General features: G+C 40.6%; 1 protein-coding gene across 5 annotated transcripts in view; it reads left to right on the forward strand.

Annotated features, from left to right (window-relative positions):
- The window catches only part of eif2b3 (eukaryotic translation initiation factor 2B, subunit 3 gamma), a 135,471-nt gene extending 111,019 nt beyond the window's left edge, over nt 1–24,452 (forward strand). For 4 of the 5 annotated variants that reach the window (XM_067990090.1, XM_067990089.1, XM_067990088.1 and 1 more), the window contains 3 exons: nt 1,895–2,043; nt 12,533–12,636; nt 22,867–24,452. In XM_067990090.1, the coding sequence (XP_067846191.1) occupies nt 1,895–2,043; nt 12,533–12,636; nt 22,867–22,919 (306 nt within the window). In that variant the 3' untranslated portion in view covers nt 22,920–24,452. Of the gene's footprint in view, nt 1–1,894; nt 2,044–12,532; nt 12,637–22,866 lie in introns of those variants that run through there. The other variant, XR_010963847.1, reaches the window with a different exon arrangement.

Below are 24,452 nucleotides of genomic sequence, written 5' to 3' on the forward strand. Positions count from 1 at the left end.
GTGATCGTTTTTTTGGAAGAGCCATCCATAATCATCAGTATTTTCACGAGTGCACAAACTATTCACTCTTCTCCAAAAGCACATTTCTAAAAAATACAGAAAAAATTCTTCCCCCCAATTTTACTGTTTCACTGACTGTATTTTGCATCTCTCTCACTCTTTCACTTAAACCAACCTCACCTATTTTTGTCTGCTAAGTTCTCGGTCCTGCTTTGTCTCTATACTACAGCTTCTGTACTTTTTGTGATTTCATACTGTCTGCATCTCTCACATTAAAGCCCGGGTTTTCCATGTCCATCAAAAATGGGCTTGAGCTGGCCCATGGTGCAGGCTTGTCTACACTGGGAGCTCATGGCGCACTGTGCCATATATTTTGATGAGAGTCCTTTCCATAATTTGAATAGGCTACTGGCACATGGAAAGCTGACCCAGTTGGCTAGGGAGTGGAAAATCTGCCAAAATAGTGGCTCTTAAAGGGCACATTTTGATGATAGAAAAGTTCACCAATTGTTTGCAATGGTGCAGTCGAGACACTGCACTGCTCCTTCTGCTGCAGAAGGCACACCGAAGGCGGGTAAGCCCTCAGTGGGGTCAGCAGCCATTGATACATACCCCTGCTTTCCTGAGAACCATTTCCTAGTGTTGGTTCTTCTATTAGTTTGGGTACTGTGCACTGATGTATTGGAGATATTGTGGCTGCTTCCTGGATAATGACCACTAATGGCCACCTGGTGAAAACTGTGTATTCTGTCCAGCTGATGTCTCCTTTCCACAGGAATGATGGTGTTACCCCTTGAAAACACAGCATTTGGCAGTTGTTTCACACAGGTGTGCACTGCATACTGTCCGATATGGCAGATGTCCCAGGTGGTGAATTTTAAGAAGCAACGGTATAGAAGCTTCACGCTATGATAACTTTCCCTTCCATGGGAAGAGCCGTCCCTGTTCCATATGTTGTTTGTAGGTCATCTTGCGGCAGATGGTACAACTCTGTGTCAGTCCCTCTTATGAAGTGGAGGTGGCAAAGACCGATGTCCTCTTGGATGTGACCAAGTAGGTGTGAAAGGGGCCAATATATGCAGAACTCAGCATCGCGATGAGTGTAGACCAAACATCTCATTTGTCATTGCACCTGCATTTGTTGGCTCCTTATGACCTTTTCTTCATCATCTGAATCATGCCCCATGTTCGGAACCCCTAAAGGACTACTCATCCTCATCACTTTGTACATTGAAATTTAAATGCCAGCAGTAACTAAGAATGATGAAGTAAAGCATCAGCAGGAAATAAAACTCAAAAATTGACATTTGTATGGGTACGGTACAGGCCCTGTATGGAGCCTCACCCAAAGTCAGAACATTTAGGCTCCACGCTGCAGGCAGGTCCTTGGAAAATCAGCACTTGATCGTTCTGTTTCCTCATTATTTACCTTCGAAGAAAAGATGCAAAACAATTGTACACAGTTGCAGCAAGGTATGTTTTCAGTGAGAGCGGAGAAGTCTGGAAAACTGCTTTGTTAAAAAATGCATTGCACTATGTTTACAATCTGCAAAAAGCTGATGCGAAAGAAGCTAAAGTGAAAAGCCCCTATACTGACATGACTGGAGCAGCTCTGACCACAGTACCATGTGTCATGAATGAATTCCATTGACTGTGACAAGTTGGAGCTGAATTTCATATTGTCATTAAAGGGAGAGGGGGCTTTTTTCACTCAAAAATGTTTGCTCATAAGCTGCATCTGACGAACAGTTTTAAAACATAAAACACTGGGAGAAAGCAAGGGCCTGGAACTAATCAGTAAATGTATACATATCGTCCTTTATAATACCTGGGATTATATAGCAACTCAGACATACATTTTCACTTTAACATTATGTATTTTTTCTCCACACAGGTTGGTGCTGACAGTATGATTGGCAATTTGACTAAAGTGGCAGAGAAGACTTCTATCGAGCGGTCAATCATCGGGGCATCCTGCACAGTCAAAGAGAAAGTAAAAATTGCTAATACAGTAATCATGCACAATGTCACTATCGAAGAAGGGTGAGTGAGGTTGCACCAATGGGAAGAAAATATCTGAATACTGATTTTTAAAATGTCATGATTTAAGTCTGCTATCATACCACTCACCCCCATGTGCTTCACAAAATTTAACTTGAAAAAATTACTTGCATTATTTATCCTGTTTCATAGCCACCCTTGTCATCTTCTGAATAAGCAGAACTTGTTCCAGATATTTCGCTTTTGTTGTAATGCAGTCGCCAGCACTGAGGAAGTTGTATTCTTGCCCTATATAATGGCTGTAGGGGTGAAAAAAAGCATGGATCTGTCTCAAGACCGCCCCCCCCCCCTTCCTTAGAAAGGCACCGCCAGTTGGCGGGGCAACATTTGAAAGTACTATGTACAATTCTACACTTGCTATTTATAACCCTGACCTATGCTCAAACAGACCAAATTGAATCCCCTATCTGAAATTAGGCATTTTTTAAAGAAGAAAATTGACCAAAACTGTTTCTCCAAGTAGTAGATTATCTGCAGCTACTCGGAGAAAGAAATTTTAAAATACAAAGAAAAATGCTGAATTCCCAAAATGGTAAATAGAGGGTTGTTTTCAATAAAGTTGAGCAAATGCTTTTTTCCTTTTCAGGTGAATAAAATGCAGATCCCATGGTCATTGTAGAATTCAAAATGGTAGAAAGTGCCCCAAGTAAAGTGTCAAAAATCAAAATTTCTGGGGTGGTGGGGAAGCATGACTATGTCCCTCCTATCACAACCTCCTAGAAGGTACGTTTTTTGCCTATATTGTTCTTAGGCTTTTTTATACTTCTGATCTCCCCCGCCCCCCCCAACCCCTACAACCACAATATGAGTAAAAGTATACCTATAGCTTAAGTTACAAGCTGATGTCCCACTGCACTTTCCATATAATTACTTCCTTTCCTACATTTATATTCATGGCTGTTTTGAAGTTGTCAGCTTTTTGTGCTCTGTGATCAGTTTTTTTTAAACTGTTGGCCAGCTTTTGCTAGTTTTCTAGGTTTCTTTACTGCATACATTCATCATGGTTTTAAAAAAATAGAAAAATAGCAATTTAATTACAGGAATGAGAGGACAGAAATGATTAAATTGGGTTGTGATAAAAAAAAATATTGTTTAGAATAATTGAACTTCAATGAATAAATGTGCGCATTCAGTCTGATGGCATAACAGGAAGCTGAAATGCCCTTTTGAGGCTCAAGAGGTAAAGGAATATTAAGGGTCTCTTGATGATTAGTCAGGTGTCTCACATTGCTAGTGATGCCCATGTCGCACCTTTGCTCTTGACCTATAGAGGCTATTCTAACTTTCATTGATGTCTTAAGCAGAGTGAATGGTTTCTGCACTACTTCTCAAACCAGGAATTTCCATTCCATTCAATAGGAATTTGCTTTCAAGTTTCAGATGGGAAAGGTGCTTTTTTTCATTTTACCTTTTCTACCACAGAGAAATGTGGATGGTTCATTCCACCATTCCTGGAGAATTGGAGGACAATTGTGATGGTATTCAGGAGCAGAATTCAGTGGTCTTCCATCTTAGTTGATGATGCAAAAGATGAATAATCAGAAAATTATCAGGATGTCAAATGTATTTGCTGATAATTTTTCAAAATTTCAGCAGCCCCCTTTTAAAAAAAAATCCAAATAAAGCAGCCTTTTTGTTTCGCTAGTAAGGAAAGAAAGAATTAAAAACAGAAAATCCTGGAAAAGCTCAGCAGGTCAGGTAGCATCTGTGGAGAAAGAAACAGAGTTAACATTTCAGGTTGAAGACCTTTCGTCAGAACTGGGAATGCTGCAGCGAGTGACTCGCCTCCTGACTCCCCAAAGCCTCTCCACCAAGGCACAAGTCAGGAGTATGATGGAGTACTTTCCACTTGCTTAGATGGGTGCAGCTGCAACAACACTCAAGGAGCTCAACATCATCCAGGACAAAGCAGTCCGCTTGATTGGCAATTCATCCACTCGCCTAAACATCCACCCACTCCACCACTGGTGTACCGTGGCTGCAGTGTGTATAATCTACAGGATGCATTGCAGCAAACTGCCGTGGTTTCTTCGACAGCACCTCCTAAACCCATGACCTCCAAAACCCAGAAGGACAAGGTCAGCACGATCACCTGCAAGCTCCCCTCCAAGTCACACACCATCCTGACTTGGAAATATATCGCCGTTCCTCCATTGTCGCCGAGTCAGAATCCTGGAACTCCCTACCTAACAGCATTGTGGGAATACTTTCATCACACAGACTGCAGCGGTTCAAGAAGACGACTCACCACCACCACCTTCTCAGGGCAATGAGGGATGGGTAGTAAATCTTGGCTTTACCAGCATTTCACAAGAATTAATTTTTAAAAAAGAGCACTCAAACTTTAGGGTTAGATTTTGTGGAAAAAAATAATTTGTACATATCCAGGGAAAAGTAGTTAATATTTAGAGTATTTATCCCTATAGTTACCCATTCTTTAAGATTCTCAATATTAACATCTCCAGTTCTGATCTATTTACCTGAGAAGTAGTTGAAAGTCAACTTCAGCAAATTGCCTTTTATACATAAGTAGACATTAATCAGATTTTATGCAAGCGTGATTTGGGAGAGAAAAATCTTACTTTTCAAAAAGAAAACACAGAAGTAGCACCTTATAATTTAGTGGAAACGTTGTGCGTTTTATTGTTTTTCTAAGTCTGTGTACATTGTTCAGATGATTGATTTTGCTAGTATTTGTTATCCAAACAGAACCTTGCACTATCAGTGCCAAAACTACAAAAAAAAGTTTCCTGTAATATACTGCAGTTTAATATCATAATTACATCTTCTGCCCTAGCCCACCCACAGCCATAATTGCTGTTTAAAAGGAAGATCAATAAACAATGTGCAACTTGCAAAGAGTCAAACAAGCCTGCTTGGCTATTTTCAAAGAAGAGTCTCCATACAGCTGTGTTTGATCACAGAGCTATAGTATAATCCTGAACTAACATGTTTAAAGAAATGCTTAGATCTGTAATTAATTCAAATTATTTCATTGAAGTGCACCTTTTTTTGTATAAACAGCCTTTACCAGAAAAAGAAAATCAACAAAGGAAATTCTAACTTTTTTAAAAGTTGTAATTAGCATGCCATTTTATTTTATTCCATGCTTTCTTTCTGCTGCTCTATAATTCATAGGTTTAGACTTCATTCACTAATGTGTATTTTTCTCCTTTAATGTACTTTCATTGCTACAGAATTGATATATAAAGCTTGCTCGTTAAGATACTCCAACTTAAAAATGATAGTCATAAGGTGGCATAAATTCTGTAAAATCTATTGACTTGTACACCAGATTAGTAAGGCACACTGGTAACCCCACCTCCTTCTTTCAGCTGAACCCCATTATGGTCCTGTTGTAACATTGTGATGTTGTAAGATACCCCATTTCTGTTATGTGGCATGACTTCAAAAAGCAGATGCAGCACCAAAAAAATTGACACTTCAAATACAACCCTTTTCCTCCTTCCCAATGGTATTCCTGGTGTTTGCATTTCTCCACACTCCCCACAAAATCTCCTCTCAATTTCCCCCTTCCCCCAAGCAGCGCGCTCGAGATCCAACCTGATGGCCTTTCTACCGCAATTGATGGTGTTGCACAGTTGTGAACGGGAATTCCCAATGTCATGGGAATTCCTGCCCACAGTGTGCAGCAGGAGCCCAGCATGTAGGTTTTTGGGCATGGTGTTAGTGGGGGGGTGCTGGCCAGCAGGAATGTTGGTCCACTCATGCAGACAGGGGCCCTAGAAATGTTGATAGTGTGTGTCAACCACAGACATTTGTCATAAATGCCAGCTCAGAAACTACACTGGTAAAGCTCCAAAGAGATTCTTAAAATCCAGCTTGTTCAAAATTCCACAGTCTTCACCCTATTCCACACTTCAGTGCCATTCCCTTATTATCCCTGCCTTTTCTGCCCTTCATTGGCTCACCATTCCCTAATGCATTAAATTCAAAATGGCCTTGCTGCCTCCAGCAACTATAGGCCCTCCGCTCCTCTGACTCTGGCCTGCTCTGCATCTCCCCTACCCCCTGCATCCTAGAATCATAGAAGTTACAACATGGAAACAGGCCCTTCAGCCCAACATGTCCATGTCGCCCAGTTTATACCACTAAGCTAGTCCCAATTTCCTGCACTTGGCCCATATCCCTCTATACCCATCTTACCCATGTAACTGTCCAAATGCTTTTTAAAAGACAAAATTGTACCCGCCTCTACTACTGCCTCTGGCAGCTCGTTCCAGACACTCACCACCCTTTGAGTGAAAAAATTGCCCCTCTGGACCCTTTTGTATCTCTCCCCTCTCACCTTAAATCTATGCCCCCTCGTTATAGACTCCCCTACCTTTGGGAAAAGATTTTGACTATCTACCTTATCTATGCCCCTCATTATTTTATAGACTTCTATAAGATCACCCCTTAACCTCCTACTCTCCAGGGAAAAAAGTCCCAGTCTATCTAACCTCTCCCTATAAGTCAAACCATCAAGTCCCGGTGGCATCCTAGTAAATCTTTTCTGCACTCTTTCTAGTTTAATAATATCCTTTCTATAATAGGGTGACCAGAACTGTACACAGAGCCAGAGCCTTCAGTTATTTTTGCCTCACACTCTGGCATACTCTCCCCAATTTCTAGTGTCTTTCCACTTCTGTTCCCCACTTTCATAAGCCTCATCCAAATCTACCTCTTTGACCATGTTTTTTCAACTTCTGCCACTGCACAGCATCCGTTTTCCCCTCTGTGAAGCGCCTAGGGACACATTAAAAATCACTCTTGTTTATAAATAAATAATTAAATAGCATTTTAACAAAAATAGATGTTAAAATATGACAGGCTAAGATAAAAAAAAATGTAATCAAGCCATCAAATTTTGATGTTTTCTAAAATAAAAAACCTGAAATTGGTGGGTAGGAGAGTGGAATTTGGGGCAGAACCCAGATATGCCGGATTTCCCTTCATTTGTACTAAGGAGAAAATCCCTATTCGGGAATGAGGTATGGTGCTTCTTCTGCCCATTCTTCCCCCTATGTCCCAGCAGCAATTTGGGGGTGTCCAGGAGTCCTGGTTATTCATAGGTATTCCACCAATAGCACCAATGAGAGCAGGCATTGGTTCCATGGTGGACCTATAATGGAGTCTCAAGTTGAAAAGGATTGATTGCGCTTTCAACAGGAGTCACATGTTGAGTGATTCCAAAAAAAAATACTATTTTTAATCTGGTCCCTTTTGGCCTGAATGGCGTTTTGCTCCCCCTCTTAAGCTGGTAAGATGCAGATCCAAGTTTCTATTGGCAACTTAAGTTGAACATCTCTCTTATGCCATTGCCAGTGTAAATGACCACATTCCCAGGATTTGGGGTGGGGTTAGTGGCTGTTGGAAGTTCTTCTGGTGGCGCAACAGCACCATTGGATTTCTGGACTCCTATCTCACTCTCATTGCTGCTGCCTTCATCACCCATTTCCCATGTTTCCATGACTTTTCCCATGTTCTCCTGAGTGTTTCCTGAGCTCCACTCAACACACACGCCAACTTGTCCAAAACTTTGCTGTGCATCCTATCTGTGCTAAGACCCACTTACCTTTCACTCTTGCCTGCACTGACCTTCGCTCACCACTTTTACTTAATTTGCACCCACTGTGTGATGTCTATAAGGTAATGTATATAGAAAGAAAAATGAGATATTGGGGGACAAGAGCAGTTGATTCCAGTGCTGTAGGAGCATTTGAGCTCACTAGCTTGTACTGAGTTCTCCTCTACACTCCATATCTTGAACTTAATTGAGCTGCTACGATCCCTCCCATCACATTTCTATTGGGCAGAGTTTCTACTCAGTGCTGTTGCGCAAATAACATTTGAGGTAAAGGGTCGGCATTAGATGTGTTCAGCTGTATGAATAAAAACATAGTTGTGTCCAGGGAGATCTCCCCCTTCCAATGCATTAGTTGTGGGAGGGTATAGTTATTATCGGGGTGAATCATCTCGGATATTCAGTATTTCTCTCTCACTGGTGAGTTTATCATTTTTTAAAATGCTAAAATAATTCAAAAATTAATTTAAAAAAGAAGAAATCTTCATCATCGTTGGGACTTTAAAGGCAGCAAATAACCAAAGAGATAGGTAGCATTCGTGAAATGGCCACTAGAAACTTTAAAAAATCAGTTTTTCTCTCTTTCTCAGCCCTCTTACCATCTTGTTCTTTTTTCTCTCACGCTTTCCTCGACCCTTTACCATCTCTCAATCATTATTCATTTGTTATTCTCTCTCACTCTCTACCTAAGTTTTGCTATCTGATTTTTTTCTCTTTCTTTTCTTCACTCCTCTGTGCCTCACTGACCATCAAATACCCAAGACCGTTCCCCAAGCACTAGCAAATTTGAGGATATATTTAAAAAAATTAAAAGTGCATAATAATTGCCAGTAAAAGGAAACGTATATAGGAGAAATTATCAATTACATAAAAATTTGAATTATGGAAAGCAGTGCGGTCCTCGTCACTTGGCAACCCAAGAAATTTATAAAGAAAGACAGACTTGCATTTATATAGTGCCTTTCACAACCTCAGGATGTCCCAAAGCGATGTATGGCCAATGAAATACTTTTGAAGTGTAGTCACTGTTGTAATGTATAATTCAAAACTGATTATTTTTAACAATGATTGTTTAATTTTGCACAATTTGAAACTGGCAATATTGCACAAGGGAGCAGGATTACCATCACCCATTTCAGTAGACACTTATAGGAACATAGGAATTTACAGGACTAGAAAGACACTCCGAGGGAATGTCACTGAGTGCACCAGGGTATGATTACGTAACATATAGAACTCAAATGCGGATCTCGTAAATATAATGTGATGTAACATTGAGTTGATCCAATTGTCCAATCTCAGTGCCTAGGAAATATCAGACACCCCTAGCAAATTAGTTAACACTAATAGAGGTGTTGAGATCTGAGTGGCACTGTGGGTGAGAACTTAGTCCTTTGTTGACTGGACTGCTTTTGTCATTTTGAATCCAGTCAATACCATTTTTGGGAGGGGGGAATCTCTCTTCTATCCTTACAGAAAACAACCTTGTTGCAATTTTTAGTGGACATAAAACTGTCTTCAGTCTTTGAGAGGCCATGCTGTTATGGGAAATGGAAATGCTGCTAATATGATGTGGAACACACTTTGAGGCTTTATGACATATTGTTGCAAAAAAACTGTAACAAAAGAGAAAGTAACTATCAAATAGCCTGAACATTATATCTTATGTAATCAGTGACAGCTGATCTACTGAGTGATATTAGTGAAGGAGTGTCTGTCCCATAATAGTGCATACTCATAGAATACTCCTGTAGCATCACAAATACTTATTGGAAAAACAGGAAGGAATCAAAAGACAGACCACTAGGTAGCATTACTGCCATGAGACTACTCCAGGATATCTGTTATATATTTCTTTGATATTTATTCTGAACTTCAGTCTTGAGTTTATTTTTATTTTGTTGATGGTGGGTCTCAGTACTTTCTATGTTGTAGAATGCTTGCACTAAAGTTTAATGATTTGCAATGCAATCACAGTGTTTATTGAACAGTATTGTAAATTTATGGTGAGTATATCTTGAAGCTTTTTATTTCATTTTTTTTCAATTTTCTCCTCTCCTTCTGTAGTGAAGGTGCTGACTCTTGCTGGGATATGGTTCCATTGGTTGCCAGAAGCCTCCAAGACGTCACCCAAATAGCTATTTATGAATGAGGCTAAACAATGAGTGTCAAACCGACTATGGAGAGTTATTGCAGCTGAGCCCAATACTGTTCTTAAGCTAATGTCTCACACAAACCTTAGGATAGCGATCAAGAGTGGGAATCCTGAGTAATTTTTTCTCCCCCTAGCCCAGGAGTGTTGAAGTCAATTATATTGCCGCAGCTGTGATCGGCTAAGTCAGTGTTGACCTGGAATTGAACCTAGGACCTTATGGTCTTTAGGTCTTTATGGCTTAGATGCTCTTACCCACTGGGCCGTCAGGGAAGCTGCATCTTGAAGTTTAATATTAAGTTCCTTTCTGGAATGGTCTAACATTTCACATTTAATTTTTTTTAAGTTAACATACATCATCTGTTTGCCTAGCTTTTCCATACAGTGCAGTCACCAGACCTTAAATAAAGCTCACTAATAATTTTTTTTAAATGAAAGAAAACCCTTACGGGTGATTTTTTTTTTAAACTCAGAAAAATTGATATGTGTTTCTCGTTCTGCGATCCCAGAATTTGACGAATAAATGATGAATAGATAATAAACCTACCCATAGTGTGAGGGGGTGGGGGCAGAGACCTGCTTGTGCACTGTATTGGCTCTGTGCTCTACCAAAATTGTTTGTTTACATGGGAGGCAAGAGAGTGTACACCACTAGTAATTAGTGGGTTTTTTTGGCATTTTACTTATTTGGTGGTCCACAGTTCAGATGTCAATCCCTGTGATCCCATCCCAGAAGCTGGCACCTAAATGGCTGAGTCTTTCACACAGCAATAGTGCCAAAATAAACTATTCATCAGCTGTTGGTGGTGCAGCAAGGAGCTGATCAGGCTGCCAGGGACCGAGACAGAATAAATACTGGTAGCATCTGTACATGCAGGTAATTTTGCTTATAATTTCATGAGAGTACTGTTTACTGGAAGCTAGCATGGCTCTAGTTTCTAATACCTCAACTTGTTTGAAAAGGAACCATAGCCTTTTATTGATTTATTTGATGGTCAAGATAAGCAGCAGTTTCAATCCTTTCTGTGCATCTTTCCCTGCAAATATTGACATTCCTGGGGACCCTTGTTCTAATTTCTAAACAATAGTATCAACTACCCAAAGGAAAATTAACTATCATTACAGAAAATGCTTTTATCAATGTACAACAACAGAAATAATGCACTAATTATTCAAGAAAGCTCAAAAATATAAAGAATCCAGGATTGGCAGACGTGCCTTCAACCGTCTAGACCCTAAGCTCTGGAATTCCCTCCTTAAACCTCTCCGCCTCTCATCTCTCCTCCTCTAAGACGCTCCTTAAAAGCTACCTCTTTGACCAAGCTTTTAGTCACGCACCCTAATATCTCCTCCTTTGGCTTGGTGTCAATTTTTGTCTGATTTACACTCCTGTGAAGCGCCTTGCAATGTTTTACTATGTTAAAGGTGCTATATAAATGCAAGTTGTTGAGTGAGTCTGCAATTCAGTGCCAAATTGTGGGTAGTTTTATGTTATGAACTCATGCCCATTTTCACAAAGTTCATAGAAGCCAGCTACAAAATCCCATTGCCAGAGAAGCTTAAGTGACCCTTCCCTGTTGGATTGTTGCATAAGGGTTACTGCATAAAAGAGCAGAGGATTTTTTTTAAAAAGGGGATTATAATAACGAGTGTTGATGGTGGCACTCCCTTCTTTAAATTTATTAAAGATGTACCCAACTGTATGTTATGCATGTAAACATAGTAAAGGCTAGGGATGGAAGCAATTACTTTTTAATACAAGTTTAAGGCCTTTATTAAACTGTACATATGCTTCATGTGCATTTTATTCATAAAATGTGACACATACATGAAAGTTTATGGATTACTCACAGAAGGAAATTAGTTGTGTGAACTCAAGCCTAATGCTGCATGGAATGTTTTATAGAGGAACTGTTTTATGTTATGCCTGAGATGGGAAAAATACACAAAAACAGAAAGTGCAAGAAATACTCAACAGGTCAGGCAGCATCTGTAAAGAAAGGAAAAAAGTTGACGTTTCAGGTATAATTCTTCTTGAATCCTGACAAAGGGTTATACCTGAATCATTGGGGGTCATTTTGACTTTGGCCGATAGTGTAAAATGGATGATATCGATTCAGCTGCCTGTTGACTTCAATGGAAATGAAAATCAGGACAAATGTATAACAGATGACTTAATCGATATCATCCGTTTTACAGTATCGCTCAAAGTCAAGATTACCCCCATTAACTTTTTTCCTTTCTTTACAGATGCTGCGTGGCATGCTGAGTGATTCCAATGTTTTCTGTTTGTGTTTCAGATTTACAGCATCTTCAGTAATTTGCTTTTGGTTTTATGGGCAAAATAAAGTTGTTCAGAACTTATTTTGCGTTGAGATTTTAAAAAACATGAAAGCAGAAATAAAAACAAAAAATGCTACATTTAGACAACATGCTAGCATCTGAAAGTGAAAAATAGGTTAACATTTTGAATGGAACTCTACATGAGGACTAAATCCAAATTGAAGTACAAGGAGGTGTGCAAGATTGGGCAGGATGATTTGCCTTCTAATTTAAAGCATCTATTTCCCTCATAGTCCCTTGTGGGGAAACACCTGGCTTCTGCTCAGCACTTTTTGAAGATGACCTGGCTGATATGGGCAACTCACTGTGTGGATTATGTACAAATCTGTATCCTGTTTAAATCATTTTCTTTTCTTTAGTGATATTTTTAACTCTGTTTTATTTTGCAGGTGCTGCATACAGGGCAGTGTTATTTGCAGTGGAGCGGTCATTGGAAAAGGGGCCGACCTCAAGGATTGTCTGGTGGGAAGTGCACAGTGTGTTGATGCTGAGTGTAAGGAATTTTATTAATAATCACTCTCTACTTGCAAGCAAAGAAAGTGTAGAACTACTGTGATGAAGCACCATTTGTAAACCTAGTTTTTAAAAAAATATATATTTATAGTTATTTTCTTGTTCTCTCCCACGTGCCATTCCAGGACCAAAACTGTGGTTAGATGATCTGTTTCTAGGCCTTTGATAGTACCCCTCATAAACCAGCCACGAGGTTGACATTGCTTTTCCCATAATTCCAATTATGGGAACACGGCTGAGATTTGAAACTCATTGTCTCACCTGAAGTATTTTTAGCAGCTTTCCTTAAAATATAAAATTCCACATCCATTGATATGTCCCACAGCTCTTCATGGCATTTAATTTTCCTTCGGTTGAAGTAGCTGTTGACCCTTCCTGAAAGCTGTTGCAATTGAATTAACACACTCCATAAGTTAAAGTAGTTTTAATAATTAAACTTGTGAAGCGTTACTCCAGAAATTAAAATGTTAGTTAGAATGCGCGCCTTTTAAGATTTAAAAATATATGCATACGCTCATAAATTTCTTTTAAGTCCCCTCCCTCCCAAGTACCATACAATGTTCCATAGCTAAGAGGACTTGTTACCAAGTCTCTTCCAATGCTACTGTTGAATCAAATCCTAAAAGAATGAACCTGGGCTTGTTGTTCCTCTGATTTATGAAAAAGGAACTTTTCTTCACCGTTCTATAGCAAAGCGCATCACCTACACTTGACACTCTCTGTAAACAGCCCTCGCTGAGATCAGGCACTGGGCGATTTGTTTATTTTATTTAAATTAAATACTGCACTAAATATTTTGGTATTGTTTCTTTCCCAGATCTGGTTGCCATAGAATGGGGCTTGACACCCCGCCAGCTGTCAAATATGTATCTCTTCGCTCTATACTAAATGTTTAATTGTGCAATGAAAATGTTGAATTCTTTTACTACATGTTTACCAGATAGTCTACTATTGATGCAAATGGCATTACCAACAGCATAAACATTGTTTAGTTTAATTGAAAATATGTTGAATTTATTATACAAATAAGTACAATTTAAAGACAATATTCAGAGCTTTATTGTTTTAAACATCCTTTATTAGTTTAAACATTGCAATACAAAGTTTTCAGGACATTTAACTTTTTCATGAAACAATTAAACATTTGGTTTACAGTAATTACATTTGACAGCTGGCAGAATCGCCGCATCCACATTATGCAACCAGCCCTGGGAACGATAACATTTCTCTCTTGTGCGCTCTCGCTCTCGTTCTCAAACGCCTTGCCTAGTACTCAAATATTTTTTTAATAGAAAATCTTTGAGCATATTCCTACTCTCATTGGGTGTTTTCAGCAGGTGAAATCTTTTGGTAAGCATGGTATGTGTTCAGAGGATTGTTTGTGTTTCTTAAAATTTTAAAGAGAACAATCAGAAGCTGATCCAAGAGCCTTGCCAAATAGTGCTTGTGCTGACTAAAAGGTCTGAGAAAAAAAGACTAGAAGAAAATAGCTGTTCATTCCACAGACCAATTTGCCTGATCATGGACTTCCACCCAATGTTCGAAGAAAGTTGAATAATCCTGGATAAAAGTTGCTAGAAAGTAAAAGCTCTGTGGAATCTTTCTTGACTCCAAAGCTAATCTAACAAAACACTGGGACCAGCCTAACATTAGCTATGTCAGTAAACCATTTTCATTCTCCAGATATTTACATGGCCCAGGATTACAGAAACTATTGCGAAACCACACAATATTTTAGTACAAAGTAGTACACTCTTTGTTTTTTGGGGGAGGGGGTGAAAGAGAAAAAGAAGAAAAGTATCCTTTGTAGCCTGTGGAAAAACAAACTTGCCTGAAGTGACTAGAACCAGGAATCTGGCAGTAAAATCACCATGATAATTGGTTCTGTAGTTTAGTAATGATTATGAGAGTCAGACACACACCCCATATCATTCAGACCCCTTGAATATGTTCTGGTCTTACAAACATACTCCCATTCATTTAATATCCTCTGCAGAGGATAGCAAATGTCCTCCTAAAATAGAATGCATTATTTTGCAAGGAACTGTCCGTGTCCTGCCTTGTGATGAGACAAAATATTTTCATGTGCATCACATGCTCAGAAGGGAGTTACATCAGGACCTCGAAGCTCCATGGCCTTAATGACAAATGTAATGGAAATTTACAAACACGAATGGAAAGTCTTGGTGCTGAGCAGAACAAGGAAAAATTGGAGGGATAGAACATCCAGGGATACAGACTGCTCTTGCACACTTCCAGGTATCCACTCATAAAACAGCATTAATGGAGGTCTGGGAACATGTTTCCAGGCCTTGCTGTCCACTTGGAGCCTTCATAAGCGGACACCATGGGCCCGATATTAGCACCCGCTATCGGGTGCGTTCCTGGCGGGGGGATCCAAAAATTGGGGAAACCCCGAGCGGGTCGGGAGCCTGGCTCCAACACGCCCACTTCCGGGTTCCCAACAGATGCGCTGACGTGCGTGCGCAGCCCCCGCCTGTGGAACTCCTGCAGGCAATTAAAGCCGGCGGGGTGCCACTTGACAGTATTTATGTAGGTATTTCAGGTCGTTAACAGACCTGATTAAGGGAATATTTCAGGAGGGGTGGGATTTTACAAACAACTGGGACTGTTTCCCGTACTGGGGGAAACAGTCCCAGTTGAAATGGACGTGTTGCAGCCATCAGACTGTGGCAGCTGCAAAGGTCCATTTGACAGGTGGGGGGGGGGTGACCCTCACTCATTGCAGGAGACCACTCTGTCAATTTGGACAAAGTTTGGCCTCCACCACCCTCCTCCTAACAATAAAATTCACCAACTTGCACACTTAACCCGGGGTCTAGACACATGTACCTACCTTGCGGACCCCCTCAGATGTACATCTTCCGGATGGGGGCCGCTGTAGCTGCAGTCATGACCTCCTCGGAGGGCAACCAGCCTCACCGGCCACGCCATCCACCTCTGACACATGGAGCTCCACAACACAGTGCTGTGACACATCCACCTGCACAGCAGGAGGGAGGGCAACCGCAGAGAGAGATGCTTCGCAGAGGGCACGACCCTCGACACAGGGTCCACAGACCGAGACTCAGCTTCCTGGCCCTCTTTGAGCAGCAGTGCACCTGTCGCTGTCAAAGTCACCACTGCCCTCAACAACTTCTCCTCCGCATCCTTCCAGGGTGCCACCGGGGACATCACCGATGTCTCTCAGTCGTCTGCATAAAAGAGCCCTGCAAATACACCAACACCCACTCTGCAGTGACACAATGGGTGGCATCAGTTGTGGGTCTTCATTGTGATCCTGAGGATAGGGCATTATTGCACAAACCAGACAAGATTCGCAAAGACGTGGCAGTAGTGGTGCCAATATAATATGTGATGTGAGTTGGTCAGAAATTAAATATAAGTAAAAACCATGACAAACCCTCAAACACCCTTGTGCATCCCCTTCATGCTCACAACATGTTTGCCTTACGCTTCCTACTGCACATATGTGATGCATGCCCTGTGCCTGCAGCACAGGTAGTGGCAGGTTGAGTGAGGCTGACCGTGAAAGAGATGCATGAGAGGGTGAGTATGAGAGAGAGCCATGAGATTGTATGAGGATTGGGTTGAGTGGTAGTGGCCGGATGAGTACTGGCGAGGTGAGTAAGTGCAGGTAAGATGAGGATGAGGTTTGAGTGGGTGTGAGGGGTGATGTGACAGAGTAGTGTTGGCAGTGCAGAAGGAGATGTGGGGTGGGGGCGGTGATGTGGCAGATGGAGTGTAGGGGAATGAGTAAGTGTACTCACTTTGGCTGACCTACTTAGGTCATTGCAGCGCCTCCTGCACTATATGCAGGTGGGCGATATGTTGGTAGTGCAGGTGACCTCCTCTGCCACCTTGAGCCAGGCTTCCTGGTGGCAGAGGCAGGCCGTTTCCTCCCGCCCACCGGGGGGGAAGATCTCTGTCCTCCCCCTCCTCCTCATCCCATCCAATAAGAGCTGGAGTGAGGCATCATTAAACCTGGGAGCAGCCTTCCCCCTGGGCTGTTCCATGCTGTAATTTTTCCTATTTGTTGCAGCATCTGTCAGTGGAGGACTGCCCCTTTAAATGGAGCTCCTCCAGCTGACAGACATTACTGCGCGTGCACAGCCCGCCCGCCGCGCAGTCAGCAGCGGGGAACCCGGAAGACCAGGTAAGTGGATCCAATTAGGCTGCGATCGCGCGCGGGGCAGACTGATTTCACCGGGCGCGTTACCCAATCGCCGCCGTGAACCCGCAGCCCTCCTAATATCGAGCCCCATAAGTTAGAGATATGCTATAGAGATTATAATAAAGTACACTTGCTATTTGGAGTCATTCAGGGTGGTTTTAACCTCATAAATACATGCAAATCAAGGTCCTGTGACTAGGATCCTGACATTTTTAACTCAAAATCGGAAGCCCCGTCAGCACTCAACCTGCTAAGTAAAACCTAGCGGGATTGGTTTCAGAGAGTCACTGGAAGCACTTTTTAAAGGGACATTCAGGTGTAGGCACTCGGATCCTAGGGATCTGAGTCATATTGTGCTTTTTGAATTTCCAAAGGACTTTTGAGCTTGGGTTGTTGTTTGTTCTGAATTATTTTGCACTACTCACCCTGAATAAGCATTCACAGCTTATCATGGGGGTCATTCTTGCTTTATTGCTTTGGATGGAGGAAGAGAAGCAGCAACAATAGCAGCAGCTTCAACAACCAGGAGGAGCAGCAGGTGGGCCAGTTAGAAGACAGCAGGTGAAGGGGGCTGCTCATAGAAAGCCATACACAGGGTCTATAGGCCAAGAGTGAGTTTTCTGGATATCTGAGGAGCACTGCATGAGAAGGCTGTGCTTCTAAAGACAGGCTGTAGCTGGTCTCTACAGGCTCCTGCAACAAGATCTGCTGGGCCAAGTGGCTAGGTTTTGTCCATGGCTGTCAAAGTCACCACTGCCCTTAACCTTTTTGGCACTGGCTTCTTCCAGGGTGCTTGAAGGGACATATCCCAGTCTGCAATGCACAAGTGCATCAAGCAGATCACCACTGCCCTATTTGCCAGGACCAACCAATACATCACCTTTCCTGTGGATGACAACATTCAGAACTCTGGGATTGGCAGCAGTGGCAGGCTTCCATTGTGTCCAAGGGGCTATAGAGTACACTCATGTAGGTGCCAAGGCACCAGAAGACCAGCCAGCAGCTTTCGTCAACAGGGAGGGCTTTAATTTCCATTAATGTCCGCCTCGACCATCAGGATCATCGTTGAGCACACTATAATGCTCTTGAAGCAAAGGTTCAGGTGCCTGGATAAGTCTGGGGGCTCCTTACAATATACCTCAAAGTCTCCTGCGTGTAGCACAACGTGGCAATACAGAGAGGATTGCAGTTGGAGGAGGCAGAGTAGCAGCAGTTGTCATTATCGAATGGGGAAGACTTGGGTGAAAGTGAGGTAGAAGCAGAGGAAGGAAGGCCACCAAAACGCCTTGCTACCAGAGATCAGTTGATAGCCCAGCACTTCCAGTGACCTGCTCATTCCCTTCCCCTAAAAAGTTACACAAAGGACCTCTGTATTAACAGCCCCTGTTACCTCCTTCACCACTCCCTTAGTCCTGCATTAAAGAACATTCAAAACCATTCAGCCAACTTTTATATGAATGACATGCTGACAATACAGACTCAGAAATTGCTATGAAAAGACATTGCAGATCAAAGTGATAAAAATGAAGAGTGGATACTAATAAGGGAGTTGAGTAGTTTTTTTTCCAAGGCAGAAAGAGAGGTTAGAGGGATCAGAAGCGGGCATGGGAACATGCATGGTGAAAAAGATAAGTGTTTAGAGACGGCCCCGTCAGTGACCTTGGAGGTTGTGAACCATCTTGATAACAAGGTAAAGAAAGTTGCCGTGTATGTAGGTGGAAATTTGTGTTTGGTGAAATTGAGGCAAGAAAGACTGAGAAGGCAGAGATGGGTCAGGGTGAGTTCATGTGTAGGTTAAAGTTGCTGAGAGTGAGGAATCAGCCAGCGCAAAGGTTTTGAGGATAGAAGGAAGATCTGAGAAAAGTTTGCAGCAGGGGAGCAGCACTCACATGCCTTGCATGTTTAAAAATATATATATTTTGGTTCCCTTGAAGTTGAAGAAATGAGAGTTGCCAGGTTTCAAAAATGGATCTTAGTGAGATCATCAGGCAAGATAAACCAATTCCCAGCATACCCTCCGCCTCATTCTCACAACACAGAAAAAACGTTCAGATGCTACGACTAAAATTAATGATTCTTTCTGTCGGTGGGTGCTTTCTGCAGAGAAATTTCTGGATTTTATGTGTCTTTTAAAATAAAACATAGCATAGAAAAAACAGGTTTGATCCCTGATCTGTCCTGAGTTAGCCGATCTCAGCCAAGTCGGTAACGGGGGCATTACAATTGGCCTAAGCATCCCAAGGTTAGTGAGTGGAAAGATTAATCACAGTTCTAACTCCTGATTGCAATCCAACAATTTCTGTTGGGATGTTCATGTTTGCGCACCAGCTGCGATGCCTACCCACTGTTGAATAGCTTATGGGTATTCAATGCCTGGGCTCAAATATCAAACTTGTTTGAGTTGCTGGAGGGCTGCCATCATGCATGGATGTGTACCCTTGTCTTTAGGAAAGGAGGGAAGAAAATAGGAAAGAAAGGGTACACAGTTATAGTGAGGTGCCAAACAAAGATGAGGCTGTCTCTCTTTCTTTCATTCTTGCAGATTATTACAACCCCTTCAAATAAAATGTAATTATGAAAAGAACTTTTATAAAATCTGATATTCTCCTGAGAGGGGAATTTGGAATGTGTCTCAAACCATGGCACCACCTCAAGCAGCTGTGGAAGAAACATAGGAACAGGTTGCTTTCCTTCCTTAGTCATAAAGTAGTGCATGTTATGGTAGGAGAATAAAAATAAATGGTGAGGATAGACTAGCAGAGTAATGAAAAGTTTTTTCTTTTCAAAACTAAAAGTATATAACAGAATGATACAGTATTTTATCATTTAAATCCTTTTGCTGAAAGCAATATTGGGCCTTACTTTTCCCTTTGAAAAATTTGCATGTAAAAATTATCATTTTTATTTCTGATATGAAATGTTTTTGTTGTCTTTTTGTACTGTGTTTACAAAAATCGGTATATTTAATCGCATAAGCCAACCTGCAGCAGTTAGTCCTGAGGGAATGGGTTTCTTGGTGGTCTTGGCCTAGGAACTAACCTTTTACACTAAAAGCTATCACAGGCAGCAGCAATCTATCCTTGAGCTTGCAAGCAGATTTCTCCTTCCGCCCCCCACCACCACCCCAAGTAAAGGGAAGTTGGCTTTACACTAAGCTCTCTGTTGTCCTGACATTTGAATCTCATACAAAGGGGTCATTGTCCTGAGCCAGCGCGATCCATCATGAGATGAGCTTAACATCTGTCAGGAACAGTGTCTGCTCTGGCAAAAGCTGCAAGTCCTTTATCCTCTACAGATTCAAACAACAGGATTTCAGGCTGACTTAATGACTTTTACAAGGGGATTTTCTTGTAAAACAGTGCATTTTTTTTATTATTAATGATTTACAATACATCGTAGATACGATAGTGGAGACGCAGGTCTGCGTAAATAGATTTTTTTAAAGGAAGTAGTAGTTTTATTGAATTTTTTTTTTACATGTGCTGCTTTTCTTCAGCTTGCAAAGACCAAGCTTATTGTCCAAATGTCCTTAAATTCAGGAAATACAGATCTCTGCAGGCCAACAAAAATATTCAGTCCTATAAAATACCTTAACTTAATACTGAAGATCACAATATGTAGTTACATGAAAAATGACATTCCTATAAAGATAAGACACATTGTAATCAATTAGAACGTTAACACCTCCCCCCCCCCACCCCTTTTAAATCTCTAACCAGTCTAAACTAATGTTATTCACCATCGCAACTAGGTTTGAATTATTCATAATATTATCCTACAATCCCCTTCCTTCTCACTCTTAATGACTAATTCACAGTAGCACCATTTTACACCTTAAGACATAATTTATAAATCATTACATCACTCATGATCAATCAAGAAACACCTTTACTTTTATGAAATGTTGATAGAGGATAACTGATCGCCATGGCAAGGAATACTGTTTATTTTATAAGTTTGAAAGACTGATAACTAATGAGCCCCATCAAGGTGGGCTCACCAGTCTTTCACCAACTAAATAAATTCCATGGATTTTTAAATAATACCTTTTGATGGTCATTTTCCTTTGGAGGAGAAATGAGCAATATGAAATCCTTTCATTATAGATTAAAATGATTGGTGAAAGATTAATTTCTAGTACAATTCCCAAGCAAGGTTCAAGATTGAGAACCATGACATCCTTACAGCTGGGCAAAGGCCATTTGTTGCTTTGTACATTTATTTCACTTTTTTGCATTTGTGTAAAATAAAAATGAAGAACTAGTAGAAAATTATAAATTTCAACTGATATAAAATGGTTAAGATCATAAATTGTCCATGAACAAAACTGTTTCCGTTCACTGCAACATAGAATAGCAGTTGTTAGGCTAATGATATAGGGTTCGATCCTGTTATAAGGGTCACTATTTTTGCACCCCTTTTAAAAAGTCAAATTGTATATAGTATGAATAATTTAGACAAGAAAAAAGAAAGACTTGCATTTATATAGCGCCTTTTACAGCCTCAGGATGCCTCAAAGTATTTTACAGCCAATGGAAATGTAGTCACTGTTGTAATGTAGGAAACGCGGCAGCCAATTTGCACACAGCAAGGTCCAAAAAACAGCAATAAGGTAATGACCAGATAATTTTTTTTAGCGATGTTGGTTGAGGGATAAATATTGGCCAGGACACCGGGGAGAACTCCCCTGCTCTTTGAAATAATCCCATGGGATCTTTTACATTCACCCGAGAGGACAGATGAGGCCTCGGTTTAATGTCTCATCTGAATGACGGCACCTCCGGCAGTGCAGCACTCTCTCCGTACTGCGCTGGAATGTAATTTTTCCTTATCTATTTCTGTTAATTTTAACTATACTTGTCTGGGCACACTGTTTTGTGGGCTACAGATAAGTGTATCAGTTTTGATATGTAAAAACAAATCAAGGATTGACATCAAGCATGTTAATCATCTCCACTCCTGGTTTTCAATGGGCAAAGATAAAAGAACTCACAGGACATTTGTATCCAATTAAAGCCTATTTTTAAAATAAAAATAGAAAATCACTGCAAGTCAATCTGCATCTGAATGGGAAAATAATTAACATTTTCCCCCAGGTTTTTTCTGTTTCAGATGCTGATCAACTTCATGTATCTCTACAACTTTCTATTGAGAATGGAGGAAGTGACCAAAAGAGCAAGCAATTTTTTTTTATTTTCCAGCAAAATTGTATTTTAAATGTTTATTTTTGTAGTTGAGGGTTAATATTACAGTACTAAAGCTATTTGTGACATTTGAATAGCTTCATTACTAATATAGCATCACTGCATGAGCTGAAAACCTACAAAACTGTCCAACTCAGGGAGAAAATCATTTAGAGCTACCAACAGTCTAAGAGTTAAAAATGCCCTGTTTTTTAAAAAAGAACTCAATGCAGACATCAGGGATTTGACTGGGAGTAATTTGAAGTCCCACAGTGCGAGAATAAACACAAATACACCACACACACTGAAGCTGTGTTAATGACTGACACTACTCTTAGTCAGGGGATGGTGCTTGGTATAGGGATTCAGAACCCAAATGGCAGAAAAGTATTTTTTGAAGTAGTTAAAATAAATCATTCTCAAAGGGAGTCCTGCACTAAATGTTTTACCTAGAAAAGGAAGGGTATCTAGAAAGGTTAAAACTCCCACATCAAAGGTGACCTTCCAACCTTTTGATCTGTAATGTGTATCATTAATCACCATTAAATATCAATGTTCACATAACAGTCCTTGACTGTCTAGCTTTGAGCTATCTAGTGTGATTTGATTTCTATTAAAAAAAACAGCTAGACGATGCAAAATAAGTTATTGCATTAAAAACATATTACTTTATACCATGTCTTCAACCAGTAAAAGTAGAGGTGAAATTTCAGGTAAGTACAACGGTTTTTTTGGGGGGAGCATTACTTACTGTTAATAATATTACATACATTTCTTATTTCTTTAAATTTTCCTCTTATACTCAATGTTTCTTCCCCCTTTGTTCTTGCAGCAAAACACGTGAATGAAGTGATAGTGGGCAATGATCGATTGATGGAGATATGATAATGTTGCTGATGTTCTGGAACCACTGTAGTTGCTGTTCACCTGGACATCATCAGATACGAAACAGCTTCGACGGATCATAGCGAGACACATTAAACACTGAATAAAAATGGGCACTGGGGTTGAATTGACTGTGCTCCTTTAAGAGCTAATTTCTGTTGTCCGAGAAGTTGATTGGTATTGGGGGTTTTTTAAAGCCATATCTTGGACATCTACAAGATGGTATTGTTTTCATAGAGGAATATGTCAGGAATGCCTGATGATAAAAATCTGGATGACCTCAGTTCATGCAACAGCTAATTAAGATCAATCAGAATGGTAGGTGGCAGGCATTTTCCTTTTTAAAAAAAAAATGATTTCTATAAAGATCCCCCTTTTGAAACAACCCTAAATGATCAAGGTTTTAAAAAAACAATTATTGGAATTGTACTGTGTACTGACAACTTTGATAAGGCGGTTGGCATGCAGGGATTTCTCATGCTTGTAAGTCGTGATGATCTCTTTGAGTCATTTCTTTCTAATGAGGATGAAGTCATATGAACATATCCATCTCGCAGGATTATCAGTAGAAATTAAGTCATGGCTTATGTTAATGAGCTTTGCCGTAGAATAATAGGACATGGGTTTGCATCTGTTGCTGCAGAAGATGGCACTGAACAGAAGTCCAAGCATGTACAGAGAGAATCAACAGGTGAATTATCTGATCTTTCAGATGCCAATTCCAGAATGGCATTTGCATTGGTAAAGGTGTAAGAGGGAACCAGAAATCTAACTGCCCGCACAGCTAGTTAATGGTGCCAAGTAGAAAGGGGAAAGTGAACCAAGAAAAATTGTATTACATTTGGGTTTGCAGGAATCAATAGGAAGCAAAATGAGTGAGACTAGTGTCAGAGGGCCAACCTTGGCAAAGTAGCATGACTCCAGTTTTCATAGTTGCATTTAGATGGTGGAACCATCTGAGTTTCAGCCTTCTCCACAAACAGTGCTGCTCCATATCCTCCTGCCAGAGGTATTGTTAAGCAGGGCAGGGCCACAGGGAATTGGTCTCTTCCCAACATCAACATTATGACTCTCTACCATTGTAAAGTTTTCCCATTACCAAACCCACCCAAAAGACTGCGGACCTCACCTATAGAGTGGCAATCAAGTTTTAACATTAAGACAGTGCTGCTATTTGAACTTGAACAATCTGATGCTTAGCTGTTAAACTTGTCATTCAATTTCTACTCCTATTAACATTTCATGTATGAAAATGAGTATTGGTTCTGTGATGAGGTTTCTGTATCTGCCGTTTAGCATGTCACCAAAAATGTATCCATGTTATAATTTATTTAATCTCTCACACAGGTGCACAGATTCAGGTATGATTTTTCTTTTTTTGAATGAGATCATCAAGTAAATACAGAAAGTAGCTGCCCCTTAAAGAAGCCTACGCTATCCCAACCTATTGCTCATCCCAAATACTGACAGTACAGATTTATAAGGTTCCTGCAGCTTATCTATATTTATCTCAATAAAAGAAAGATCTGTTTA

The sequence above is a fragment of the Heptranchias perlo genome, chromosome 9 (assembly GCF_035084215.1).
Source record: "Heptranchias perlo isolate sHepPer1 chromosome 9, sHepPer1.hap1, whole genome shotgun sequence".
NCBI classification, from domain to species: domain Eukaryota; kingdom Metazoa; phylum Chordata; class Chondrichthyes; order Hexanchiformes; family Hexanchidae; genus Heptranchias; species Heptranchias perlo.